This window comes from Calypte anna, chromosome W, assembly GCF_003957555.1.
Source record: "Calypte anna isolate BGI_N300 chromosome W, bCalAnn1_v1.p, whole genome shotgun sequence".
Taxonomy (NCBI): domain Eukaryota; kingdom Metazoa; phylum Chordata; class Aves; order Apodiformes; family Trochilidae; genus Calypte; species Calypte anna.
The window spans coordinates 25,850,299-25,875,240 of NC_044276.1; the positions used below are offsets into that span (position 1 = coordinate 25,850,299).

General features: G+C 42.7%; 1 protein-coding gene across 1 annotated transcript in view; it reads right to left on the bottom strand.

Annotated features, from left to right (window-relative positions):
• Nucleotides 1-120: 120 nt before the first annotated feature.
• The window catches only part of LOC103531539 (transcription factor RFX3), a 126,439-nt gene continuing 101,617 nt past the window's right edge, over nt 121-24,942 (bottom strand). Inside the window, exons 9-16 of the mRNA XM_030468367.1 lie at nt 24,279-24,394; nt 23,630-23,784; nt 8,018-8,115; nt 7,552-7,701; nt 5,761-5,969; nt 4,668-4,821; nt 1,194-1,236; nt 121-362 (exon numbers count right to left, since the gene is read on the bottom strand). Coding sequence (XP_030324227.1) covers nt 121-362; nt 1,194-1,236; nt 4,668-4,821; nt 5,761-5,969; nt 7,552-7,701; nt 8,018-8,115; nt 23,630-23,784; nt 24,279-24,394 — 1,167 coding nt within the window. The remainder of the gene's footprint in view (nt 363-1,193; nt 1,237-4,667; nt 4,822-5,760; nt 5,970-7,551; nt 7,702-8,017; nt 8,116-23,629; nt 23,785-24,278; nt 24,395-24,942) is intronic.

The following is a 24,942-nucleotide window of genomic DNA, read 5'->3' on the forward strand; positions in this document are numbered from 1 at the left end:
AATGAAAGGTAACGTTCAGCACAGCTAAAATTTGATAAGTCAAATTTCAGGCCTATTCTTGCCCCCTTCTGTCAAGTCCAGCATCAACAGGGCTATTGTAGTTGGGGGGACACTTCAATATTAGACTGCAGTATATGTATTTCCAGTAGCACTGCACTGTCTGACAGTCTGAGTATTTGTAGCTATGTGCTCATTCTGAAGTGGGTTCAGGAGGCTCTGCTCTACTCCACTCTCAAGCACTGGCTGCTGCATGCAGCCCACCTGAAATGGCTGGTTTAGTTCTGTTTTCTCCCTCTTGGCTTGTGGCTCTCCATTTTCATCCAGCTCTTCTTCTGTTTCACTCTCAACTTCACTGTCCTCATCTGCACAAAAAAAAAAAAAAGAAAAGAAAAAACAAAACAAAACCAACCAACCAACCAACCAAAAAAAAAAAAAAAAACCAAGAAAAAGTAGCACAAAGGGAAAAAATCTAAATCCAAGGGCCTTTATTTTGCAAATAACACGAAATATGAAAACACAGGGAAGTGTAACAACCTGTTAAAGTAGAAAATGAAAGCTCAACATTTTATTGGGAAAAGTCAATAATTACTACAGATAAACAGGGTAATGAACTTTAATGTTATTTTATTTTACTGATGAGGAAACTGAACTGAAGAGGTTGACTTGCTCCAAATCATAAAAACAGTGTAAGAGTGGAGAACAAATTTAGCCTTCAATCTACAAAGAGGACATAAACTAATTTCTTAATATATCCTTCAGTAACAATTAGCAAATTATTTGGCAAATGCTTAGATCCAATTTTGCCATCTTCACTTAACAAACCCATCATTTAATGCAAATGTAGATATATTTACATGCTTTTATCTTCCTTTTTCCAACTGTCCATCCCTTTCAACTCTCTCACCAAGATATACATCAAATTCTGGGTGAAATGTTGAAAATTTCTTGTGTAAATAATAAAAATTTTTAAAATGTTTTCCTATTGAGAACCTAGAGTATTCTAGTCATTAGTGTATACTATATATCCTGTATAGCATATTGTACTCATATAATTGTAATATACACATAATTTAAATTAAGATACAGCTTTAGATTCTGCTTTACTATATTTTCAAAAAATAAGGACTTGTTTTGCTCCAAGAGGCACATTAGTTAAATTTAAAATTAAACATTTGAGACATTTGACTGCTTACCTTTATCCATATTTCCAGGGGATACAGCATTTAAATCACCAAACTGCAAAATAAATAATAAAAAGTGTGGACACAGTCTTCCTTCCTCCCTTTCCTTGTCTGAGTCATCTACCCCTTTTATGCAGAGCATAATTTGATGAGTGAAACCACAGAACCACATGAAAGAACTGAGTATCTAGCATCTCTCTGGACAACCTGTTCCAGTGTTTCACCACTCCCATTGTAAAAAAATGTATTCCTTATATCTAGTCTAAATCTAGCCTCTTTTAGTTTAAAATCATTACTCCTTGTCCTATTGATACAGGCCCTACTAAAATGTTTGATCCCATCTTTCTTTTTCAGCCCTCCTCCATTTTTGTGGTCCTCCTCTGTACCTGTTCCAACAGGCCCCATGACTTTTTCCCTTGTCCCCAGAACTCTGTAGACACTCTTAATGCATTCAAGGTCATCCCTTGCAGTATCACTGCTATCCACATCGATGAGCAGCAGAAGATAATAGTCTGTCTTCATAGGAGAGGTACTCCAGCCCTTTGATCTTCATGGCCCTCTTCTGGACTTGCTCCAGGAGCTCCATGTCCTTCTTAAGTTGGAGGCCCAAGAACTGGACACAGTACTCCAGGTGGAGCCTCACAAGAGCAGAGTAGAGGGGAAGAATCACCTCCATCAACCTGACAGACACAATTCTTCTGATGTAGCCCAGGATATGGTTGGCTTTCTGAACTGCAAGCACACATTGCCGGCTCATATCCAGCTTCTCATCTACCAGTACCCTCAAGTCATTCTCCATAGAGCTGCTCTCAATACCTTCATCCCTCAGCCTATATTGATACTGGGAGTTGCGCTGACCCATGTGCAGGACCTTGCACTTGGCCTTGTTGAACATCATGAGGTTCACATGGGCCCACTTCTCAAGCTTGTCCAGGTCCCTCTGAATGACATCCCATCCCTTATGCATGCCAACAGAACCCCTCAGTTTGGTGTCATCCTTACACTTGCTGAGAGTGCACTTGATCCCACTGTCTATGTCATTGATAAAGATATTTAACAGAACTGGTCCCAATACAAACCCCTGAGGGACACCACTTGTCGCGGCTCTTCATCTGGACATCAAACCATTGATCACTACCCTCTGGGTGCAATCATCCAACCAGTTCTTCATCCACTGAACAGTCCATCCATCAAATACCTCTGTCTTCAATTTAGAGAGATGAATGTTGTGGGCAACTGTATCAAAAGTCTTACAGAAGTCCAAATAGATGACATCTGTAGCTCTTCCCTTGTCCACTGATGCAGTCACTCCATCAAAGAAAGCCATTAGGTTGGTGATTCAGGACTTGGCCTTGGTAAAGCCATGCTGGCAGTCTTGAATCACCTTCCTGTCCTCCATCCATATGTCTTGGCATAGGTTCTAGGAGCATCTGTTCCATGATCTTCCCAGGCACAAAGCTGAGTCTGACAGGTCAGTAGTTCCCAGGGTCCTCCTTTCAACCCTTTTTAAAATTGGGTGCACTCTTTCCCTTTTTCCAGTTAAATAACATGGAGAGTGGCTTGGCAACTACATCAACCAATTCCCTCAGGACTCTGGTATGCATCTTATCAGGTCTCATAGACTTATACCTATTTATGTTCCTCAGGTGGCTACGAACCTGATCTCTTAAAGTGGGAGGTACTTTTTTCCTCCAGTCCCTAACTTGTGGTTGTAGAATTGTCACAATAGGAAAAGACTTCTAAGATCACTCTGTCCAACTGTCAATACAGAAAACAAACAAAAAAACCAAACAAAAATCACGATGCCACTAGTGCATGTCCTTTAAGTGTCATATACACAGTTTTTAAATACTTCCAGGGATGGTGACTTCACCACCTCCCTGGGCAGCTTGTTCCAGCACTTGAATATTTTTAGTAAAGAAGTTCTTCCTAATATCTAGTCTAAACCTCCCCTGGTGCAACTTCATGCCATTTCCTCTAGTCCTATGATTATTTACTTGAGAGAAGAGGTCAACACCCACCTCACTTCAACCTCCTTTCAGGTAGTTGTAGAGAGCAATTAGGTCTCCTCTCAGCCTCCTTTTCTCCAAACTAAACATTCCCAATGCCCTTAGCCTCTCCTCATAGGACTTGATCTCCAGACCCTTTACCAGCTTGGTTGCCCTTCTCTGAACTCGCTCTAGCAGCAAAATGTCTTGTAGCGACAGGCCCAGAACTCAAGGTGCAGCCTCACCAGTTCCCAGTATTGGGGCATGATCACTTCCCTTCTCCTGCTGTCTACACTATTCCTGATGAAAGCCAGGATGCTGTTGGCCTTCTTGGCCACCTATGCACACTGCTGGCTCATATTCAGATGGCTGTCAAACAACACCCCCACATCCTTTTCTGCACAGCAGCTTTCCAGCCACTCCTCCTCAAGCCTGTAGCGTTGAATGGGGTTGTTGTGACCAAAGTGCAGGACCTGGCACTTGGCCTTGTTGAACATCATAAAACAAGTTACACTCAGTCCCTTCAGTAAGACAATAGACTGTGAAGGGGGAGCTTGTGGTCAATACATAGAATTTTTTTCTCTGCCATTCCTTCCTTCTCACACTTTTCCTCTGGTCTGGTGTGGGTTCTCCACAGGCTGCAGTTCCTTTGGGAATATCCCACTGTTCTGGAGGTTCTCTACAGGCTGCAGGGAATACCTGCTCCACCATGGAAGATGTTCTACTTGTCTGACCTTGGTGTTCCCTCTGCTGTTTCTCACTCTTCTGTTTCCTCCTCCTGTGCCTGTCTAACGTTTTCAACCTTTTCTTATATATGTTTTCACAGAGGCACCCAAAACTTTGCTGATTGGCTCAGCTTTGGCCTGGGGAAGTTCTTTTGACAAGCCAGCTAGAACTGACTGTGTCTGGCATAGGGCAGTCCTTTGCCTTGTCCCACAGAGGCCACCCGTGCAGCCCTTCCTTTCCCCTCATAAAGCTTGCCTGAAGAAGAGTGGCTCATGTGCAGAGGTTAGTTTTGCTTCACATGAGCCACTCTTCTAAAGTTAATGGGACTACTCATTTATGCAAATATTTGTAACGGAATTTTAAGTATGTGTAAATATGTGTAAAAGGATCCCTGAAAACAATTTCATATTATTCTGTTCCTTTATTATTTTCATATAAAATATTTAGCTTTACAGAACTCAAAAAAGTAAGTTTCTACCTAGTAGGTTGATCTGCTTTTTTTTTTTTTTTTTTTTTTTTGAGCAAACTCATTTGCAGAGAATCAGTGCTATAAGTCATTGTGTTTTTAGAACTCCGAAAAACAATTGGGCAAGGAAACATGGATTAAGGTATATAAACCAAATTTGAAGATGCCAATGTATTTGCAACTCAAGCTGCAGTAGTTATATTACAAAATATTCAACAGCTCCATGTAAAGTTTAATAAAAATCATAGATGCATATAAAAACCGATCACTAAATTCACCAATCCGCTGTCTTGCATATTAACTTACCTCTCCCATAACTGCGATAGGTGTCTCTCCCGTTGCCTGAGCAACACGATGTTCTACTAAGTAAAACATGTACTCATCATAAAGCAAGCGGATCAGATGAAAAGAACCAAAGCTAGCAGCACTGCGTAAGGTTAAATCTCGAATCACCATTGAGCTATTAAAACATGGGGGGGGGGGAAAATCACAATACTTTAATAATTTATTCATATGAAACATGCACTTCAAGATTAATATTTTTAAATGTAATACTGTCCACAAACAGCTGATTTATAGTGTTTTCAGAAAGAAATGTCTGGGAAAGACAATTATTTATCTCTTACCTTTTTCTGAAAGCAAGATTGGAGACAACATTATACAAATAGAAGCTCAATTTTCAAAAAGACAGGAAGGTTTTTGGTTTGGTATATGCAAAATTGCCAATATGTGGGCATATATAAATACTGACCTTAGTGGAAGTTCTTAAGTAAAAATATAAATACTAAAATTGCATTATATTTATTTATTTTTAAACAAAGTAAACTAAAATATTGTGTCTCTTGTGCTAACATTCCTAGTTCAAAGATTTTAATTTATATGATTTTTACACTTGTAAAATTTAAATAAGTTTGTGTATCTGTTATAACCTAAAAGGAAGTTTGTGGATGAAAACATTCATATGATACCCTCAGAAAACAGATGCTACTATGTACCATAATGAAAAAAACCCTAGCTTTAGTATGACAATTGATACAGCAGCAGATGTCATGGAATATTTGTCTTGATGCTCCTTTTACCCATTTAATATATTTTGTTTTTCCGAAACTATAAAAATAGAAGAAACGGTACTTTAATAGTAATAAGATTGGTTTCAAAATTGTATAGCTAATCAATTCCAAATAACCTCATTACACTTGCACAAGGCCTTTAAATTAATATACAAAGATCATTTTATCCACTGCCAAGTTGTACATAGCCCTGTGTTTAATGTTAACACAATTTTTTTTTAGAGGTGTCTCTTAATTTCTTGGGAAATATTCTGTTATTAATTATTACAGCATACAGTTCAGCAAATAATAACACAGCTAAAATAATTTAGAAGACTATTAAGAACTACCTGTAGAAAGACCATTTTAAAAGAAATTGCCGTGCTGCTTTAGGAAAACTGGGTCTTCCTTCATATGGTTTCAATGCTTGCATCATTACATTATCAAGCCAGGCAGCCCATTGCTCCAGAGTGCTTTGCTGCTGAAGAGTCATCTTGAAATCTGTTTCTAGTCTTTGAACCATACTGTCATCACACTGACATACCCAGGAAGCCTGTTCCTGTTATAACACATAGCAAATACGAAAGCAAAACACAAAATGTAAATTATTCTTAAAGAGTTATTTTTAAATGAAAAAGATGAAATACAATTATTAGGCAATCTAATGAGTATTTTTATTTCCATGTCTTCTTCAATTTTGTTGGAAGAAAATGAGAGTAAGGAACCCAAAGTATTAGAATAGGCATCAAATAAAGCACACACACAAATACAATGGAAAAAACCCACAAATACATTGCATTGCTCCATATTAATTTTCATGAAAGAATTTTCAACTTCTCTCATTCATAATTTTTCTCGTAGAAATTTCAGGAATTTTCAGGCTTGGGGTACAGGAACAAGGAGTGGAAAGGGCAGTCAAATGGAAGTTGAGAGAGTAAGAAATAAAGAGGAATCAAGAAGCCAAGGTACCATGGTTCCTATTTCTTTAAATGAGTTAAGACAAGACAATTTCTGTTACTTTTTAGTCATCTTACTTAAAAAAACCAAACCAAAACAAAACAAAAAGCACACAAACAACAGTTTGTTTTATAGACAATAAGGGTTGTTGTGTTTATCCATAGTCTGCAATATGTTGCATATTGCTTAGTGAGTAATGTAAACAGCACACAATTGGACCAACACAGTCAATGTATGATCACGAGCAATTCACAGTATTATCATGGAATGTGATGATATTACATTTTAAAGTTTCAATAAGACCCATAAGACACTTCTGTTAAATGAAACTAATCTCTAATCTCTAATATCGGTTTAATGTAGGCCATATTCTTAAACTCTAGCTATCACATGCCAAGTTAACATGTCAAGATTTGTAGACCCTATATCTAGCCACAGAACAATATTTAATATATCATATATTCGGTCACATAATAAATCTTAGGTAGTTTACTCACCATTATGCAATATAACTATATCTGTGTCAAATTTTATTTATTCAAAGGTCTTTGCAACAAGCAAAATGAATTTATCTGTCACTGGTGAACTGCTGAACTTCTGGTAAGATAAAACATGTTAAAATGTTTGTCTGGGCCACATCAGTTAGTTGAGCAACAGGAGAAAAAAAAAAGTAATTTCTTCTAAGGAGAAGAAAGAGGTAAAAGGGAAAGCTTTTTCTAAACCAAATGGAAAATAATAAATTGCTGTTTTACGGATAACTGGAAACTAGTTCTAACCAGTTGCTTTGGAAAGGTTGGAAATGCAAATGCAAATAAAGAAAGTACACTGGTGATATTGTCTTTGAAATAAAAATGAATGTAATGAAACAATCTGTACTAGAAATAGTGCTAGTTCACGCTGTTCATCATACGAACACACGTGCTCTACACTTTCATCTGCGCTAAATAAAAATTGGCAGAACACGTGGTCTGAAAGATAAGAAGCCTTCAGAGAAAATGGAAATAGACAGTGATTCTGAGGTCTTATTCTCCTTAGGGCCAAAGTGTAAGCTGGAAAGTTTCAACTGAATCACTGCATGTATAAAAATCAGCAAAATGTTCCCGCTTTTCTTTCTTAATCGAATAATAAGAACTAACAATAAAAATCAAAAAAATTAGGGGGGGGAATAACAAGCCACAGTTTACCTGTACATTGCCAAAATCAACACGGTTGAGATCACTAAGCATCTGGTTGATCTGAGAAGTGTTCTGAAGCACAGCCCGAGCTGCCTGAGCCAGGTGGTTAAGAGATGTATATCTTCTCAAGGTCTGGGCAAAGGCACTTACAGCGGCAACCTATGAAGAAATTCATTTATCTTAACACATTGTACTTATAAATGGTTCTTCTGTTTTGTCTATTTTAATTTTAAAATTGCTGTATTAATTTATGATCCCTCAGATATTGCAATTCACATATAATATAACAAATATGGCTTTTCCAATTAATTTTTTTTTGCGAAACAGTCATTTCCAATCCCATGCTTTATGTTTGAAGTTCAACCAAAATATAACATTTAGCATAAAAACTTAAAATACTGCTAATTTTATATCTTAAATGACATCTATCATACAGTTGCATGAAGTGAAGAAAACTGCAGTAAAATTTAAGTACCTTGGTTTGTATCATTCTCTGTGGAATATTGTTCATGGCACTGGAAAGCCAACCTTCAAGGCTTTTTGCAAAATTGCGAATGGCTTGGGTCAAGGCACCTAAATGTTAAAGAGTAAAAATAAAATGAAAAAGATGACAAGGAGCTGGCAGAAGAGATTGCCAAGCCTCTCTCTATCATCTACCAACAGTCCTGGCTCACTGGGGACATCCCAGATGATTGGAAGTTGCCGAATGTCATGCCAATACACAAAAAGGGCTGGAAGGAGGACCCGGGAAACTACAGGCCTGTCAGCCTGACCTCAGTGCCTGGCAGGGTTATGTAGCAGATCATCCTCAGTGCAATCACACAGAACCTACAGGATGGACAAGGGATTAGACCCAGCCAGCATGGGTTTAGGAAGGGCACGTCCTGTCTGACCAACCTCATCTCCTTTTATGATCAGGTGACCCGCCTGGTGAATGAGGCGAAGGCTGTGGATGTGGTATACCTGGACTTCAGCAAGGCCTTTGACACCGTCTCCTACAGCATCCTCCTGAAAAAGCTGTCAGCCCACAGCTTGGACAGGGGCAGTCTGTGCTGGATTAGGACCTGGCTGGAGGGCTGGGCCCAGAGAGTGGTGGTGAACGGTGCTGCATCCAGTTAGCAGACGGTCACTAGTGGTGTCCCCCAGGGATCAGTGTTGGGCCCAGTTCTGTTTAATATCTTTATTGATGATTTAGATAAGGGGATTGAGTCCATCATCAGCAAATTTGCAGATGACACTAAGCTGGGGGGGAGTGTTGATCAACTGGAAGGCAGGAGGGCTCTGCAGAGGGACCTGGACAGACTGGAGAGTTGGGCTGATGCCAACGGGATGAGGTTTAACACGGCCGAGTGCCGGGTCCTGAACTTTGGCCACAACAACCCCATGCAGCGCTACAGGCTGGGGACAGAGTGGCTGGAGAGCAGCCAGACAGAAAGGGACCTGGGAGTGTGGATTGACAGGAAGCTGAACATGAGCCAGCAGTGTGCCCAGGTGGCCAAGAAGGCCAATGGCATCCTGGCCTGTATCCGGAACAGCGTCGCCAGCAGGTCCAAGGAAGTGATTCTGCCCCTGTACTCAGCCCCGGTGAGGCCACACCTTGAGTACTGTGTCCAGTTCTGGGCCCTTCAGTTCAGGAAGGATATTGAGATCCTGAAGTGGGTCCAAAGGAGGGCAACTAGGCTGGTGAAGGGACTCCAGCACAAGTCCTATGAGGTGAGGCTGAGGGAACTGGGGCTGTTCAGCCTGGAGAAGAGGAGGCTCAGGGGAGACCTCATTACTCTCTACAACTCCCTGAAAGGAGGTTGTAGCCAGGTGGGGGTTGGTCTCTTTTGCCAGGCAACTATCAGCAAGACAAGAGGGCATGGTCTCAAGTTGTGCCAGGGGAGGTTTAGGTTGTATATTAGAAAGAATTTCTTTACGGAGAGGGTGATCAGACATTGGAATGGGCTGCCCCGGGAAGTAGTGCATTCTCCGTCCCTGGAGATATTTAAAAAGAGACTGGATGTGGCACTCAGAGCCATGGTCTAGTAACCGCAGCGGTAGTGGATCAAGGGTTGGATTTGATGATCTCAGAGGTCCCTTCCAACCCAGTCGATTCTATGATTCTGTCTTATAACCCTCCTTTAAATATTGAAAGGCTGCAATAAGGACTCCATTAAACATTCTCTTCTCCAGTCTGAACAACCCCAACTCTCTCATCCTGTTCATAGGAGAGGTGCTCCAACCCTCTGATCATGTTCATGGGCCTCCTCTGGACCTGCTCCAACATTTCCATGTCCTTCTGTGTTGGGGACTCCAGAGAAGGGGGGTTGAATCAAATCCCTCAACATGCTCTCCATACTTTTTTTGATACAGACCAGGATGCAATTGGCTTTCTGTGCTGCAAGTGCACATTGCCAGATCATGTACACTTTTTTCTTCCACCAGTACCCCCAAGTCCTTTACTTCAAGGCTACTCTCAATCCATTCATCCCCAGTCAGTACTGATACTAGGGATAGCCCTGACTCAGGTGCAGGACCTTGCACTTGGCCTTGTTCAACTGAGGTTTGCACAGTCCCACTCCTCAAGCTTGTCAAGGTTCCGCTGGATGAAAGGATGTAAGGGAATTAATTGCATCGCTCAGCTTGGCATCATCTGCAAACTTTTTGCAAAATTGCAAATGGCTTGGGTCAAGGCACCTAAACGTTAAAGAGTAAAAATAAAATGAAAAAGATGACAAGGTGTCTCTCTTGAAACCTTTTGCATCCTCAGTATTTAAATATTCCACATTGAGATCTAATGCATTTATAGGCTCAGAGACTTATCCAGTCTAGGTTTGGATCCCTGCCAATACAAGAAGGATGTTGATAAACTGGAGCAAGTTCACTAGAGGGCCACTGTCATGGTCAGGGGGCTAGAGCACATACCCTATGAGGAGAGGCTGAGGGAACTAGATTTGATCAGCCTGAAAAAGAGAAAGTTTAGAGGGGACCAAATAGCAGCCTTTCAAGAAGGTATCAAGAAGAAGGAGTCAGATCCTTCACAGTGATGCATTGCAGAAGAGTGATAGGCACTGGGCATAAACTGAAAAAAGAAGAGGTCCTGACTTGATATGAGAATTTTCTTTTCACCTTGAGGACAGTTAAGCAGTGCCAATTCATGGCCCTTCATTGGACTCTCTCCAGTCTCTCTTGTACTGGGGAGCCCAGGACTGGACACAGCACTCAACTGAATAAAGGGGAAAGATCACCTACCTGGACCTACTGGCAATACTTTGCCTAATGCAGCCCAGGATACCATTAGCCCTCTTTGCGGCAGGGGCACACTGCTGGCTCATCTTCAACTTGGTATCCACCAGTGCGCACAGGTCCGTTTCCGTAAAGCTGCTTTCCAGCTGGCCGTCTCCCCTGGCACGTACTGGTACGTGGGGTTGTTCCTCCCCAGGGGCAGGACATTGCACTTCCCCTTGCTGAACCGCATGAGATTCCTGTCAGCCCATTTCTCCATCTTGTCAAAATTACTCTGGATGACAGCACAACCTTTTGATGTATCAGCTACTCTTCCCAGTTTTGTCTCATCTGCCCACGTGCTGAGGGTACGCCATGTTCCATCATCCAGATCACTAACGAAGACTTTGAACAGTATTGGACCCAGTATTGACCCCTGGGGTACACCACTATTTACTGGCTTCCAAATAGACTTTGTGCCACTAGGACCATGGGATCCTCTTTGAGGACGAAGGACTGCTAGGAAGAAACAGGATCCACATGACCAAGTGGGGCACAAACAACTTTACCAACAGGCTGGCCAATCTGGTAAGAAGAGCTTTACACTAGGAATGATGGGGAAGGAGTGACCAACAGTCAAGCGAGGAAGTCATGGAGTAGATGGGAAAGCAAAGGATGTGGGGCAAACAGGAGGGACCTCATAATCATCAAAACCATGTTGAAAGCGGACCACTTCAAGCACACGCACGTAACTAAGAAAGTGTCAGGAGATCAGAATTATGAGAAAGCTTTCATGACCTTTTGGGGAAACTGGTATGACTGGGTGCCTCTCTGAAGTGCCTGCACACTTATGCACGCAACATGGGGGAAAATAGGAGGAATTAGATGTCTGTGAGCAACTGCGGGGCTATGATTTCAGGGATCACAGAGATATTGTGGGATGGTTCACACAACTGGAGTGCTGCAATGGATCGATACAGAATCTTTAGGGAAAACAAGCCAAGAAGGTGCTGTATGAAAGGGAAGCTGGAATGCATAGACTTTTGCCTAGAGATGGATAATACGCCAGTTGAGAGCTCAAGGGTCCGGGTTAGATGGCATACCAATGTGGGTGATGTTGTGGGTATCTGATAGAGACTGCCTGATCAGGAAGAAGTAGATGAAGTCTTGTGGTGGGTTGACCTTGGCTGGCCAACAGGTGCCCACCCAGCTGCTCTTATCATTCCCCCTTCTCAATGGAACAGGGGAGAAATATGCACTGAAAAGCTCATGGGTCAAGATAAGGACAGGGACATCATTCAGCAAGCACCGTCACAGGCAAAACAGAGTCATCTTGGGCAAGATAGTGCAGTTCTTACAAACAAGGAAGCTTTTCTTAGAGTTCTTACAAACTGGTTGAGATGGTGGAGTTGTGAATCCTGAGAGGAGGGAACAAGGCAAATGGAAGGATCATAACTCCAAATTTTGGGAACGCAGACTTTGGACTGTGCAGGGACCTGCTTGAAAGAATCCCACGGAAGACGGTCCTAGAGAGTAGAGGGGCTCTAGGAGACCTGTTTGATATTTCAGGATCACCTCCTCCAAGCTCAAGAATGGTCCATTGCAATGAGCAGGAAATCAAGCAAAGGTGACAGGTCTGCGCAGACAAACAAGGAGCTCCCGACTAAACTCAAACGTGAAAAGGAAGCATAAAGGAGCTGAAAAAAGGGGCAAATGACCCAGGAGGAATGCAAAGACACTGCCCAGGTGTGCAGAGATGGGGTTACCAAAGTTGAAACTGGTGAGGGATGTGAAGGGGAACATTAAGGGTTTCTACAGGTCCATCAACAGCAAAATGAAGACTAGGGAAAATGTAGGCCTGCTGATGAATGGGACAGAGAACCTGATGACAAAGAACATGGGAAAAGCCTAGGTACTGAATGCCTTCTACACCTGAGTCTTTACTGGTAAGGATTGCCTTCAGGAATCCCAGGTCTCTGAGACTAGAGGGGAAGTCTGCAGCAAGGAAGAATTCTCCTCAATAGAGGAGGACCCAGTTAGGGAAATATTTAAATAAATTGAAGATGCCCAAGTCCATAGAACCTGATGAGATGCACCCATGAGTACTGAGGGAGCTGGCTGGTGTCATTGTGAGGCTACTCTCAATTATCTTTGAATGTTCATGGTGATCAGACGAGGTTCCTGAGGAGTGGAAGAAAGCAAATGACACTGCAGTCTTCAAGGAGGGAAAGAAGGTGGATCTGGGGAACTACAGGCTGGTCAGCCTCACTTCTCTTCCTTAGAAGGTGATGGAGAAAATCATCCTGGAAGCCATTTCCAAAGAAGGTGCTTGGTAGGAATCAGCATGTACTTAAGAATGGGAAATCATGCCTGATAAGCCTTCTACAATGAGTCAACTATCTTGGTGGAGGAGGGGAGAGCAGCAGACGCTGTTTACCTGGACTTTAGCAAGGCTTTCAACACTGTCTCCCATAACATCCTCAAAGACAAGCTGACAAATACAGGTTAGATACGCGGACAGTGAGGTGGACTGAAAACAGGCTGAAGGGGGGAATAACACAATGCACCAGTATGGGCTAGGGACTGACTAGTGGGAAAGCAGCTTTGCAGAAAAGGACATGGAGGTCCTGGTGGACAACGAGCTGAATGTGAGCCAGTAATGTGCCCTTGCAGCAAGGGAGGCCAATGGTATCCTGGGCTGCATTAGGAACAGTGTTAACAGGAGGCTGAGGGAGGTGATCCTTTCTCTCCACTCAGCACTGGTGAGGCCACACCTGGAGTAATATGTTCAGTACAAGAATATGCTCCCCAGTACAAGAAAAGGTATGGACGTACTTTAGCAAGTTCAGCAAAGAGCCACTGTAGTGATGAAGGGATTGAAGCATCTCCCATAGGAGATGATGCTGAGAGAGTTGGGATTGTTTAGCCTGGAGAACAGAAGGCTCAGGGGGGAATCTTATCAATGTATATAAATATCCAGTAGAGGAAGGGTGTATTGAAAGTGTGTATTTTTGTGGGTGTATTTGAACCAAACTCTTCTCAGTGGTGCCCAGCGACAGGACAAGAGGGAATGGGCACAAACTGAAACATAGAAAATAGACTGAAGAAAATGGTTCTTTTTTTTTTTTTTTTTTACTCTAAGGGTGGTCAAACACTAGACCAGATTGCCCAGAGTCATTGTGGAGTCTCCATCCCTGGACATATTCAAAACCTGTCCGGGCAATGCCCTGAGCAACTTGCTCTGTTTGATCCTGCTTTGAGCATGGAATAGGAGGGGGTTTGGACTAGACAATCTCCAGAGATCCCTCCTAACCTCAACTACTCAACTATTCTATGGTTCTGTGATTCACTTGAAGTCACCATGGCAGAAGGTGCCATTTACAGTATCAAGAAGAGCTTTGCTAGATACAAGGATAGTTGAGGCTCCTTTAGTACTCTGGGATGAATCCCATCAGGCCCCATGGACTTGTGAACATTCAGCTGATACAGCTGATCCCTTACAATTTCAGTGTCCACAAATGGAAAGATACTGTTCCCACACTTGTGCTCCTCTGACTCAGGGCACTAGGCAGCCCAAGGTCTATCTGTATTATTAAAGAATGAGGGGGGAAAAAAAAAAAATCCAAAACATTGCATGCCTCTGCTTTGTCTTCATCTCTATTGGTCAGGTGACCATCTTCAACAAGTATCAGTCCAATCTTTTCCCTTTTTTTCAATTGCATCACTCAGCTTGGCATCATCTGCAAACTTGATGAGGGTGCACTCCATCCCTCTGTCTGTGTCGTTGATGAAGATATTAAACGGTACGGGTCCTAGTATGGACCCCTGAGGGACACCACTCATCACTGGTTTCTACTTGGACACTGAGTCATTGACTGTAACTCTTTGGATGTGGCCAACCAGCCAGTTTCTTATCCATCTAGCAGTCCATCCATCAAACCATCTCTCTCCAATTTAGCAGCCAGACTGTTGGGGGGGGCTGTACCAAAGGTCTTACAGAAGTCCAAGTAGATGACATCTGTATGTCTTCCCTTGTCTACTAATGCAATTGCTCCATCATAGAAGGCCACTAGATTAGTCAGGCATGATCTGTCCTTGATGAAGTCATGCTGGCTGTCTCTAATCACCTTCCTCTCTTCCATGTGTTTTGGCATGTCTTCCAGGAGGATCTGCTCCGTGATCTTATAAGGCATGGAATTGATGCTGACTGGTCTGTAATTTCCAGGGTCCTCCTTGTTACCCTTTTTCCAGTCACCAGGGACGTAGTCTGATTGCCATGACTTCTCAAATATGACGGAGAATGGCTTAGCAACTACATCAGCCCTCTGGACCTACAATTCCCTCAGGATCGTGGCATGCATTTTGTCGGGTCCCATGGATTTGTGTATGCTCAGGTTCCTCAGATGGTTTCTGAGCTGATCCTCTCCTATGATGACGGGAACTTCTTTCCCCCCAGTCCCTTTCCCTGCCTTGAGGTCCATCCACTCAAGAGATGTGGGAAGAGAGATTGACAGTGTCAGGGTGACTGAAGTCCCTCAGGAAGATTGGAGCTTGCAAGCGTGATGCTTCCTGTTGTTGGAACAAGAATGCTTCATCGACATTCTGCCCTTGATCAGGTTGCCTGTAGTAAAATACCAGCCATAAGGTTTCCTTTGTTGGCTTTTCCCTTATTTTCAACACATAAGCTCTCAGCCTGTTCATTGCTGTTTTTCAGAAACAGCTCTGTGCACTCAATTATGTAATATATATGTAATATGTAATTTTTTACATAGAGGGCAACCCCCTTGCCTGTGTTTTCTGAACAGTTTATAGCCATCGATTGCAGCACTCTAGTCGTGCAGTTTGCCCCACTGCATTTCAGTGATGGTGTTTAGATCATAGCTTTCAAGCTGCACAGTGGATTCCATCTTTTCCTGTTTGTTACCCATGCTGTGTGATTTGCTGCAGAGGCACTTCAGTGGGCCTATCAACCTTGTCACTGTTTTAGAGGAACACACCCTAATTCCTTTAGGTGTTTTCGTGGTACTTCCTAATACATAGAATCATAGAATGGTTTTGGTTGGAAAAGACTTTAAAGATCATGAAGTACAACTGTTAATCCAGCACACTGCCAAGTCCGCCAATAAACCATGTCCCTAAGCACCACATCTACACGTCTTTTAAATACCTCCAGGGATTTAGGGATTTGGTTTTTTATCTTTTAAATATTCCACCACTTGTCTGTGCAGCTTGTTCCAGTGCCTGACAACCCTCTTAGTGAAGAATTTTTCTTAATATCTAATCTAAATCTTCCCTGGCAAAACTTAAGTCCATTTCCTCTTGTTCTGTCACTTGTAACTTGGGAATAGAGACCTTTTGGGCAGTTGTAGAGAGCAATAAGGTCTCCCCTCAGCCTCCTTTTCTCCAGGCTAAACAACCCAAGGTCCTTCCTCATAAGACATGTTCTTCTGACACTTCACCAGCTGTGTTGGCCTACTCTGGACACACTCCAGCACCTCAAAATCCCTCTTGTAGTGAGGGGCCCAAAACTGAACAAAGTACTTGAGGTGCGGCCTCACTAGTGCTGAGTACAGGGGGATGATCACTTCCCTGCACCTGCTGGCCATGCTATTTCTGATACAAGCCAGGATGCTGTTGCCCTTCTTGGCCACCTGGGCACACTGCTGGCTCATATTGAGACGGCTATCGACCAATACCTCCAGGTCCTTTCCTCTGGGCAGCTTTCCAGCCACTCTTCTCCAAGCCTGTAGCAAAGCATGGGGTTGTTGTGACCCAAGTGCAGGGCTCAACACTTGGCCTTGTTGAATCTCATACATTGGGCCGTGCCCCGTTGACCTGGTTTGTCCAGGTCCCTCTGTAGAGCCTTCCGACCCTCAAGCAGATCAACGCTCCCACCCAACTTGGTGTTATCTGCACATTTTCTGAGGGTCCACTTGGATCCCCCCATTGATAAAGATATTAAAGAGAACTGGCCCCAATACTGAGCCCTGGAGAACACCACTTTTCACTGTCCGCCAACTGGATTGAAATGCATTCACCACAACTCTTTGAGCACAGCCATCCAGCCAGAGTTTTATTCCCAACAAAGCATACAATTGTCCAAGCCGTGAGCAGTCAGTTTCTCCAGGACGATACTGTAGGAAACCATGTCAAAGGCTTTACTAAAGTCTAGGTAGACAGTATCCACAGCCTTTCCCTCATCCAATATGCGTGTCACCTAGTCCTTCCAATATGCGTGTCACCTTGTCCTAGAAGGGGATCAGGTTAGTCAAGCAGGACCTGCCTTTTATAAACTCGTGCTGACTGGGCCTGGTTGCTTTGTTTTCCTGTGTTGCTTGATGGTACTCATGATATTCTTTTCCATAACCTTTCCCGGCACTGAGGTCAGACTGACAGGCCTGTAATTCCCTGGATCCTCCTTCCAGCCCTTCTTGTAGATGGGCATCACAGTTGCTGAGCTCCAGTCAACTGGGACCTCCCTTGTTTGCCAGAACTGCTAACAGGTGATGGAAAGTGGCTTGGTGGGCACTTCTGCCAGCTCCCTCACTACCCTTGGGTGGATTCCATCTTGCCCCATAGACTTGTGTGTGTCTAAGTTGTGTAGCAGGTTGCAAACCATTGTAGGGACTGCATTCTGCTCTCCATCTCTGTCTTTCAGCTCAGGAGCTATTTACCCAGATACTCAGTATATCATCAGCTCCTGACTCATTTATCTCTTTGTCAAATGGATGCTTCAGTGCCTCTCAGTAAGGAAACTTGAAGATTCACAAGAATATCCTCTGTTCCATAAATAAGTATAATACCCACACAGATATTCTTCCACTCACTTTGAGCCAGGGGGCATTGGAGAGGGGGGTGCGTGGAATAGAAATCGCCTATATGTATATACAATATCTTCATGTTTTTCCAGGTAGTCTGTCCTTGCTTCCACCTTCTGTGTGCTTCCTATACGTGTTTGATTTCAGTCAGGATCTCCATTTGTTTTTGTGGTGTTGGCTGTTCCCCAGCCAATTCAATTCATGGAAAGCCTACAGAAGTAGCGGCAGTAGTGTCCGCAGCAATATTTGGTGTATGCTGAGAAGAGTCCAAAGCTTGTGAGGTCCTGGAGGGTGTTTATGGGCCCCTAACACCCTTGGGCTGGGTATGTGGAGAGACTGGCCAGCAAGCGACAGGTCTTACAAGAGGGAAGGGTGAGAGTTGGGTGGTACCAGCTATTGCTGCTGACAGTTCAAACCACATGATGCTGCATATGACCGGCCCCTAGGGAGTGCCATAGACCAGGGATTATTGCTGTAGGGAGCAGTGCCTGAGAGGAATGGTGCAGCAGTTTGAGCAGAAGGGTGCGCAAGAATGGTCGTGCATCCTACCTGTAGTCAGGCTGCTGCAAGCTCTGCTCACCCACAGTCTTATGCTGCAGCCTTGATGGTCACCCCAGCTAGCTTTTGGCTGTGCAAGCCTACCCAGCAGCTTGAGGTCTCCAGGAAGTTAGAAGGGCTTATTATGCAGTTCTTTGGGTTTGTCGGAAGCATGGCGGTAGACACCAGGTGAGGGCTGCTCACTACAGCAGACGGGAATCGTCTATTTATACAAACTAGCCTAGGAAAAGTGGAGGCGGCCACCCAGACAGAGCTTCAGGGAAGCTGTTGTCCAAGTTAGGGATGTGAAGTCTGTATCCCACACTCCTGGATGGAGGAGGGTGCAAGCTCCACCTGTTCAAAATATGCTCTGGTGCAGTCACTTCAGGCAGCGAGTGGAGGAGCTGCAGGAGGAAGTCAGCAAGTTACCCTGTGTTAGGGAGAGGGAACAAGAAATAAAGTATTTGTAAGAAGAAACACTAGGGCTTCATGGAACTGACCTCTAAGGATGACCAAACAAAGAACATCAAGCACCATGGTCTCTGGTGACTCATGGGAATAGGATATTGCTTCATTCCCCTTTCTTGTATGTACCAACCAGCAACAGATATGAAGTCTTGGCAGCAGACAAAACCAATGAGCAAGATTCACAGGGAGAAAACACACCAGCAGCACATACTAAAAGCTGCAAAAGTAAGCAGTGAGTGCTAGCAGTGGGTGAGAGGCACCAAGGCACCCATCTGCTGGCCTGATATACAGTCAAGGGGAGCCAAGATCCGTGATGTCACAGAGAGACTTTCATAACTGGTAACAAGTACAGGCTACTATCTCTACTTTTCCATGTGGGCACCAATGACATGATAAAGCATAACCTGGGCAAGATCAAGCAGGACTTGAGAGCCCTGGGCTCCCAAGAGAAAGGTACAGGTGCCCAAGTGATCTTCTCTGTCTTGTGAGTCAGGGATAGAGGTGTGGGCAGAAGTTGACACATCATGAAGATCAATACTTGGCTTCATGGTTGGTGTCATCACCAGGGCTTTGGTTTCTATGGTCACGGGACACTCTTCAATGAATACAGCCTATTGGGGAGAGATGGGATCCACCAATCTAGAAGAGACAGGAGCATCTTCACTGGCAGATTGGGTGACTTAGTGAATTGTGCTTTAAACTAACAAACTTAAGGGGTGAAGTCCACAGCTGTCACAACCGTATATCCATAAGCAACAGGGTAGATGAGCACACCTACTGGAGTAGTGAGGAATGTTTCCCAACCCTTTCCAAAGGCAAGAACCCCAAGTCCAGCCACCTCAAGTGCATAACATAAACACTCATAATCTGGGCAACAAGCAGGAGGAAGTAGAGCTTCATGCCCAATATGAGAGTTATGATGTCATTGGTGGAAAACCTCACACAACCAGAAGACCACAGTGGATGGGTACAAATCCTTTCAGAAAGACAGGTAGGATGCTCAGAACCCAGCTATGAGGGATTCCATGGAAAGCATCCATGGAGGGCAAAGGAGCTAGGAGTTATTCAGTAATAGCCTCCTGGAAGCACAAGAACCCTACAAAGGCAAAGAAAGAAGGCAGAACAAGAGACCACCCTGGCTTAAACAAAGAGCTTTTGGGTGTTCTTAAAAGCAAGTAAGAAGCATAACGGCTACGGAAAGGCAGCCAAACAGACATTGAGGACTACAAGAACCTTGATAGGGTATGCAGATATGCATCCAAGTGGGCTAAAGGTCAGCTAGAATGGAAATTAGGGAACAACAAGAAATGGTTCTTCAGGTATGTGAGCAGTAAGCAGAAGCACAAGAAAGACCGAGGTCCATTGCTAAACAAGGCAGGGAAACTAGACATTAATAATGCTGACAAGACAGAGGTTCTCAATAGCTTCTTTTGCCTCTGTCTTTGCTAGTGCAGCTGGACCCCAGATCACAGAATCAAGTAGCTATGACAACACATGACAACATTCCTCTGGCAGTAGAGGAAGTGCTGGTCTGCAGTCTTCTGTAAGAGCTCAACACACATAAATCTATGGGCCCGACTGGAATCCACCCCAGGGTGTTAAAGAGAAGAGGCTGACATTGTTCCAAGGCCACTTTGAAAAGTAATGGAGATCAGGGGATATCCCTGATGACTGTAAGAGGGAAAATATCACGTCCATCTATAAGAAGGGACCAAAAGAGAACCCAGGAAACTACAGGTCTATTTGTTTTACTTCAGTTACTGGGAAAGTAATGGAACAAGTTTTTCTAGAAACTATCATAAACCAAATGTTTGGTAATTGGGAAAAGCCAGCACAGATTTGTCAAAGGCAAATCTTGCCAGACTAACCTGATCACCTTTTACAACAAATTAACACTTTCTGTTGAAGCGCGGAGAGCAGTGGATGTTGTTTATCTGGACCTCAGCAAAGCATTCAATACTGTTTCCACAGCCTTCTCCTGGACAAACTGGCAAGATAAAGTTTTGATGGGTGGTCTGCGAGATGGATAGGAAATTGGCTAACAGGTCACACTCAGAGGGTGGTGATCAATGTTTTTTACTCAGACTGACAGCCTATCACATGTGGGGTCCCCCAGGGATCAATACTGGGCCACACACTTCAAAATTTTCATAAATTATCTGGACAATGTGACTGAAAGCACCTTCACCAAGTTTGCCGACTACCTCAAACTGGGTGGTGAGGTGTAAACTCCAGAAAGGAGAGTCATCTTACAGAAAGACCCGGCTGGAAGAGTGGGCCAGAAAGAACTGCATCATAGAATCATAGAAACATAGAATGATTGGGGTTGGAAGGAACCTTTAAAGGTTATCTACTCCAAGCCCCCTGCAGTGAGCAGGGACATCCTCAACTAGACCCGATTGCTTAGAGCCCCATCCAACCTGACCTTCAATGTTTCCAGAAAGGGCATCTACCATCTCTCTGGGCAATGTGTTCCAGTGTTTCACCACCCTCATTGTAAAGAGCTTCCTTCCTAATATCTAGTCTCAATCTACTCTCTTTCAGCTTAAAACCATTATCCCTTGCCCTGTCACTACAGGCCTCGATAAAAAGTCTGTCCCCATCTTTCTTATAAGCTCCCTTTAAGAACTGAAAGGCTGCAATAAGGTCTTGTCAAAACTTTCTCTTCTCCAGGATGAACAACCCCAACTCTCTCTGACTTTCTTCATAGGGGAGGTGTTCCATCCCATTGATCATTTTTGGACATGTCTGTCTTGTGCTGAGGACTCCAGAACTGGATGCAGTACTCCAGGTAGGGTCCCATGAGAGCAAAGAGAATCACGTCCCTCAACCTATTGGTCACATTTTTGATGCAGCTCAGGATATGGTTGTCTTCCTGAACTGCAAGCACACATCGCCAGATCATGTCCAGCTTCTCGTACATCAGCATCCCAAACCCTTCTCTTCAGGGCTGCTCTCAATCCCTTCAGCCCCCAGCCTGTATTGATACTGGGACTTGCCCCTACCCAGGTGCAGGACCTTGTACTCGGCCTTGTTAAACCTCATGAGGTTCACATGGGCCCACTCCTCAAGCCTGTCAAGGTCCCTCTAGATGCCATCTCTTCCCTCTGTCAAATTAACTGCACCGCTTAGCTTAGTGTCATCTGCAAAATTGCTGAGAGTGCACTTCATCCCATTTTTCCATGCCATTGATGATGATACTTAACAGTACCAATCTTAATATGGACCCCTGAGAGTCACCACCCATCACTGATCTCCATCTGAACATCGAACTTTTAACCACTACTCTCTGGATGTGACCATACAGCCAATTCCTTATTCACTTAATAGTCCATCCATCAAACCCATATTTCTCCAATTTAGCAGCCAGAATGTTGTGAAGAACCATATCAAAGGCCTTACAGAAGTCCAGATAGATGACATCCTTAGCTCTCCACTTGTCCCTTTATATAGTCACTCCATCATAGAAGGTGACTAAATTAGTCATGCACAATTTGCCCTTGCTGAAGCCATGTTGGTTATCTCTAATCACCTCCCTGTCATCCGTTTGCCTAGACATATTTTCCCAGAGCATTTGTTCCATCATCTTCCCAGGCACAAAGGTGAGGCTGACTGGTCAGTAGTTCCTGTAATCCTCCTTTTTACCCTTTTCAGAAATTGATGCAATTATTCAATTTTTCCAGTCATCAGGGACTTCTCCTGACTGCCATGACTTTTCAAATATCATGGAGAATGTCTGGGTAACTACGTCAACCAATTCCCTTCGGCCCCTGGCACGCATCTCATTGGCTCCCATGGACTTCTGCATGCTCAAGTTACTCAGATGGTCACAAACACACATCGCCAGATCATGTCCAGCTTCTCGTACATCAGCATCCCAAACCCTTCTCTTCAGGGCTGCTCTCAATCTCTTCAGCCCCCAGCCTGTATTGATACTGTGTTGCTTGATGGTACTCATGATATTCTATTCCATAACCTTTCCTGGCACTGAGGTCAGACTGACAGGCCTGTAATTCCCTGGATCCTCCTTCCAGCCCTTCTTGTAGATGGGCATCACGTTTGCTGAGCTCCAGTGAACTGGGAGCTCCCTTGTTTGCCAGGACTGCTAATAGATGATAGAAACACAGCCTAACTCTTTTGAAGTATTTTACAGGTGTGCCCCTTTTGGTTCCTAATATTTCTTTTTTAAGTTATAAATATTATTTATATATATATATGTGATTATTATTTCTTTTTACTATTTAAAACAACATACAAAACATGCAATGAATGTTTTAAGAAGGAATTTAACCTTCCTTGAAACCAGTTTAACATTTTTAATGGATACTATAAAGTCATCCTTTAAAAGAAAGCCCTATTCCTGATAATAGTCAGTTGGCCATAATACTAGGATCGACTGATGAATTCTTCTTAATGGAAATAGAACAGATAGTATACTGGAATAATAATCAAGACTTAAAATGTTCGGTAATGTTTTGTTGGTTTGATTGGTAACAAAATGGATGAGGTTTTTAGTAGCCACTGATAATACATAAACATTTATTTTTCAAAAAATGATATGACAAACATATACATATTGGTTTTTAACCAATAGAACTTTTACATATAAAACATAAACTGAAGCCTACTGAAGTCAGTGGAAAGACTGTCTGATATTAATGGACTCAGGCTCATGGCTATAGTGCATTCACAGCTGTCAGCTTTCAGGTAGATTACAGCCAGTATGTAAAGGAACCCGCTTGTGCTTGTATAATTAATTATTAAAAGCTTTGAATTTGCAGTGGCAAAAGCATATGCCATAGGGAAATATTTTCTTAAAACTTCTAGAGAGTTTCCTAAATGCAGTGAAACATCCATTTTTCTTTTCTTTAAATACAATCCTTACATCAATTCCAGTCCACCTTCCTACTCAACTAAGATGACACACACTAGGTTTACATTGTTCCAAATAATTCCCAGAAGTTTCACGAGGCACAAAAAAACCCACCACATGAAACAAAACTAACCAAAACACAACAAAACACAGTCTTATAAGATGTTATCTGTGTTTAACTTACTAGGAATAGGTCTAAGGACATCAGGAATGAGAATCTCCACCAAAGCCTGGTACATCACATGGTCACAATTACCCATCCATTTCAGAATAGACTCATTTTTGCACAGAGTAATCAGTTTTCCTTTTGGAAGTCGGCTTTCTATTTCACTCAGATTGCTGGTGTGAATACGTGTAACAAATGAAAATGCATTTACATACATATTAGAAAGTAAAACGGACATTGATTTGATTATTTTATAAAAACTTCATAGATGTGTCTGTTATATGAAACTGGATGTCTTTAACTCTTTCATATGAAGCTGAGGAAAAATGGCCTCCAACGTTCTGCTCCAGCCCATAAGTTATGCAGAGGTATGATAAAAGTGGTCCTTGCAATTTAAACAAGCCAGACACTATATTTTGAAAAATATCTTTAACTTTAGTCATCCAAACAAAGGAAAAAATAGAAGATGTATGCAATCATTTAAAGGCTGTAGTTTGACATATACCAACAGCCTGTATGTCATCAAATAGCAGTCATCACAGATTTTACCTGAAAATTTAATGGTATCAGAAGAGGTTCTTAGCCTATATGCTAAGACTTTCTTTGATTTGACTCCTGCTGTTATATTACGATGGTGAACAGTAAACGAGAAGAGACATTTACTGACCTCAGTTCAATAATAGCTGTGTCGTCAGCTGGAGCAGAGGGAGAATAGCGCCAGAAAGTTTGCCACAATTTTTCTATCAGGCTAAACTGAAGATTCACAACAACATCCACTATTGCCTAAAAAAATATAAAACAAGTGCAGCTAGTCTAACCTCACCACCACCATCCTGCCTCAACTTCTCCCAGGGGTATAGCTCTCACATGGTCATTTTGCAAAAAAAAAAAAAAAAAAAAAACTAATGAAAAAAGCATTTTTAAAAATAAACATCATATCCTTTAAAATAACTTTTCAGGAACAAATTTTCCAACCGTCCATACTAAATATAGACAGAGGCTCAGATCAGGCTAAGTACAAGAAAGCCTCCAGAAAATAGTCTAAGCACATATATCAGGTGAATTCACCTAAATAGAACTTTTAACACTATTACAAACATAAAAGGAAACCTGCTATTTCATGAATTTTGTTACTTTGTTACATGTTTTAAAGCGCAATAATTTCAAAATACATTATTCAATATAAAATGTGATCTTAAGTTCTTAAAGATCCTGTTTCTTTAGAACTTGAAGAAAAAAGTGAGCTTGTTTAATCATAAACATTAGAAATAATAATTTAATCTTATTTCAACTCCTAGAAACAAAAGAAAAACTCTGTATATATATTATCT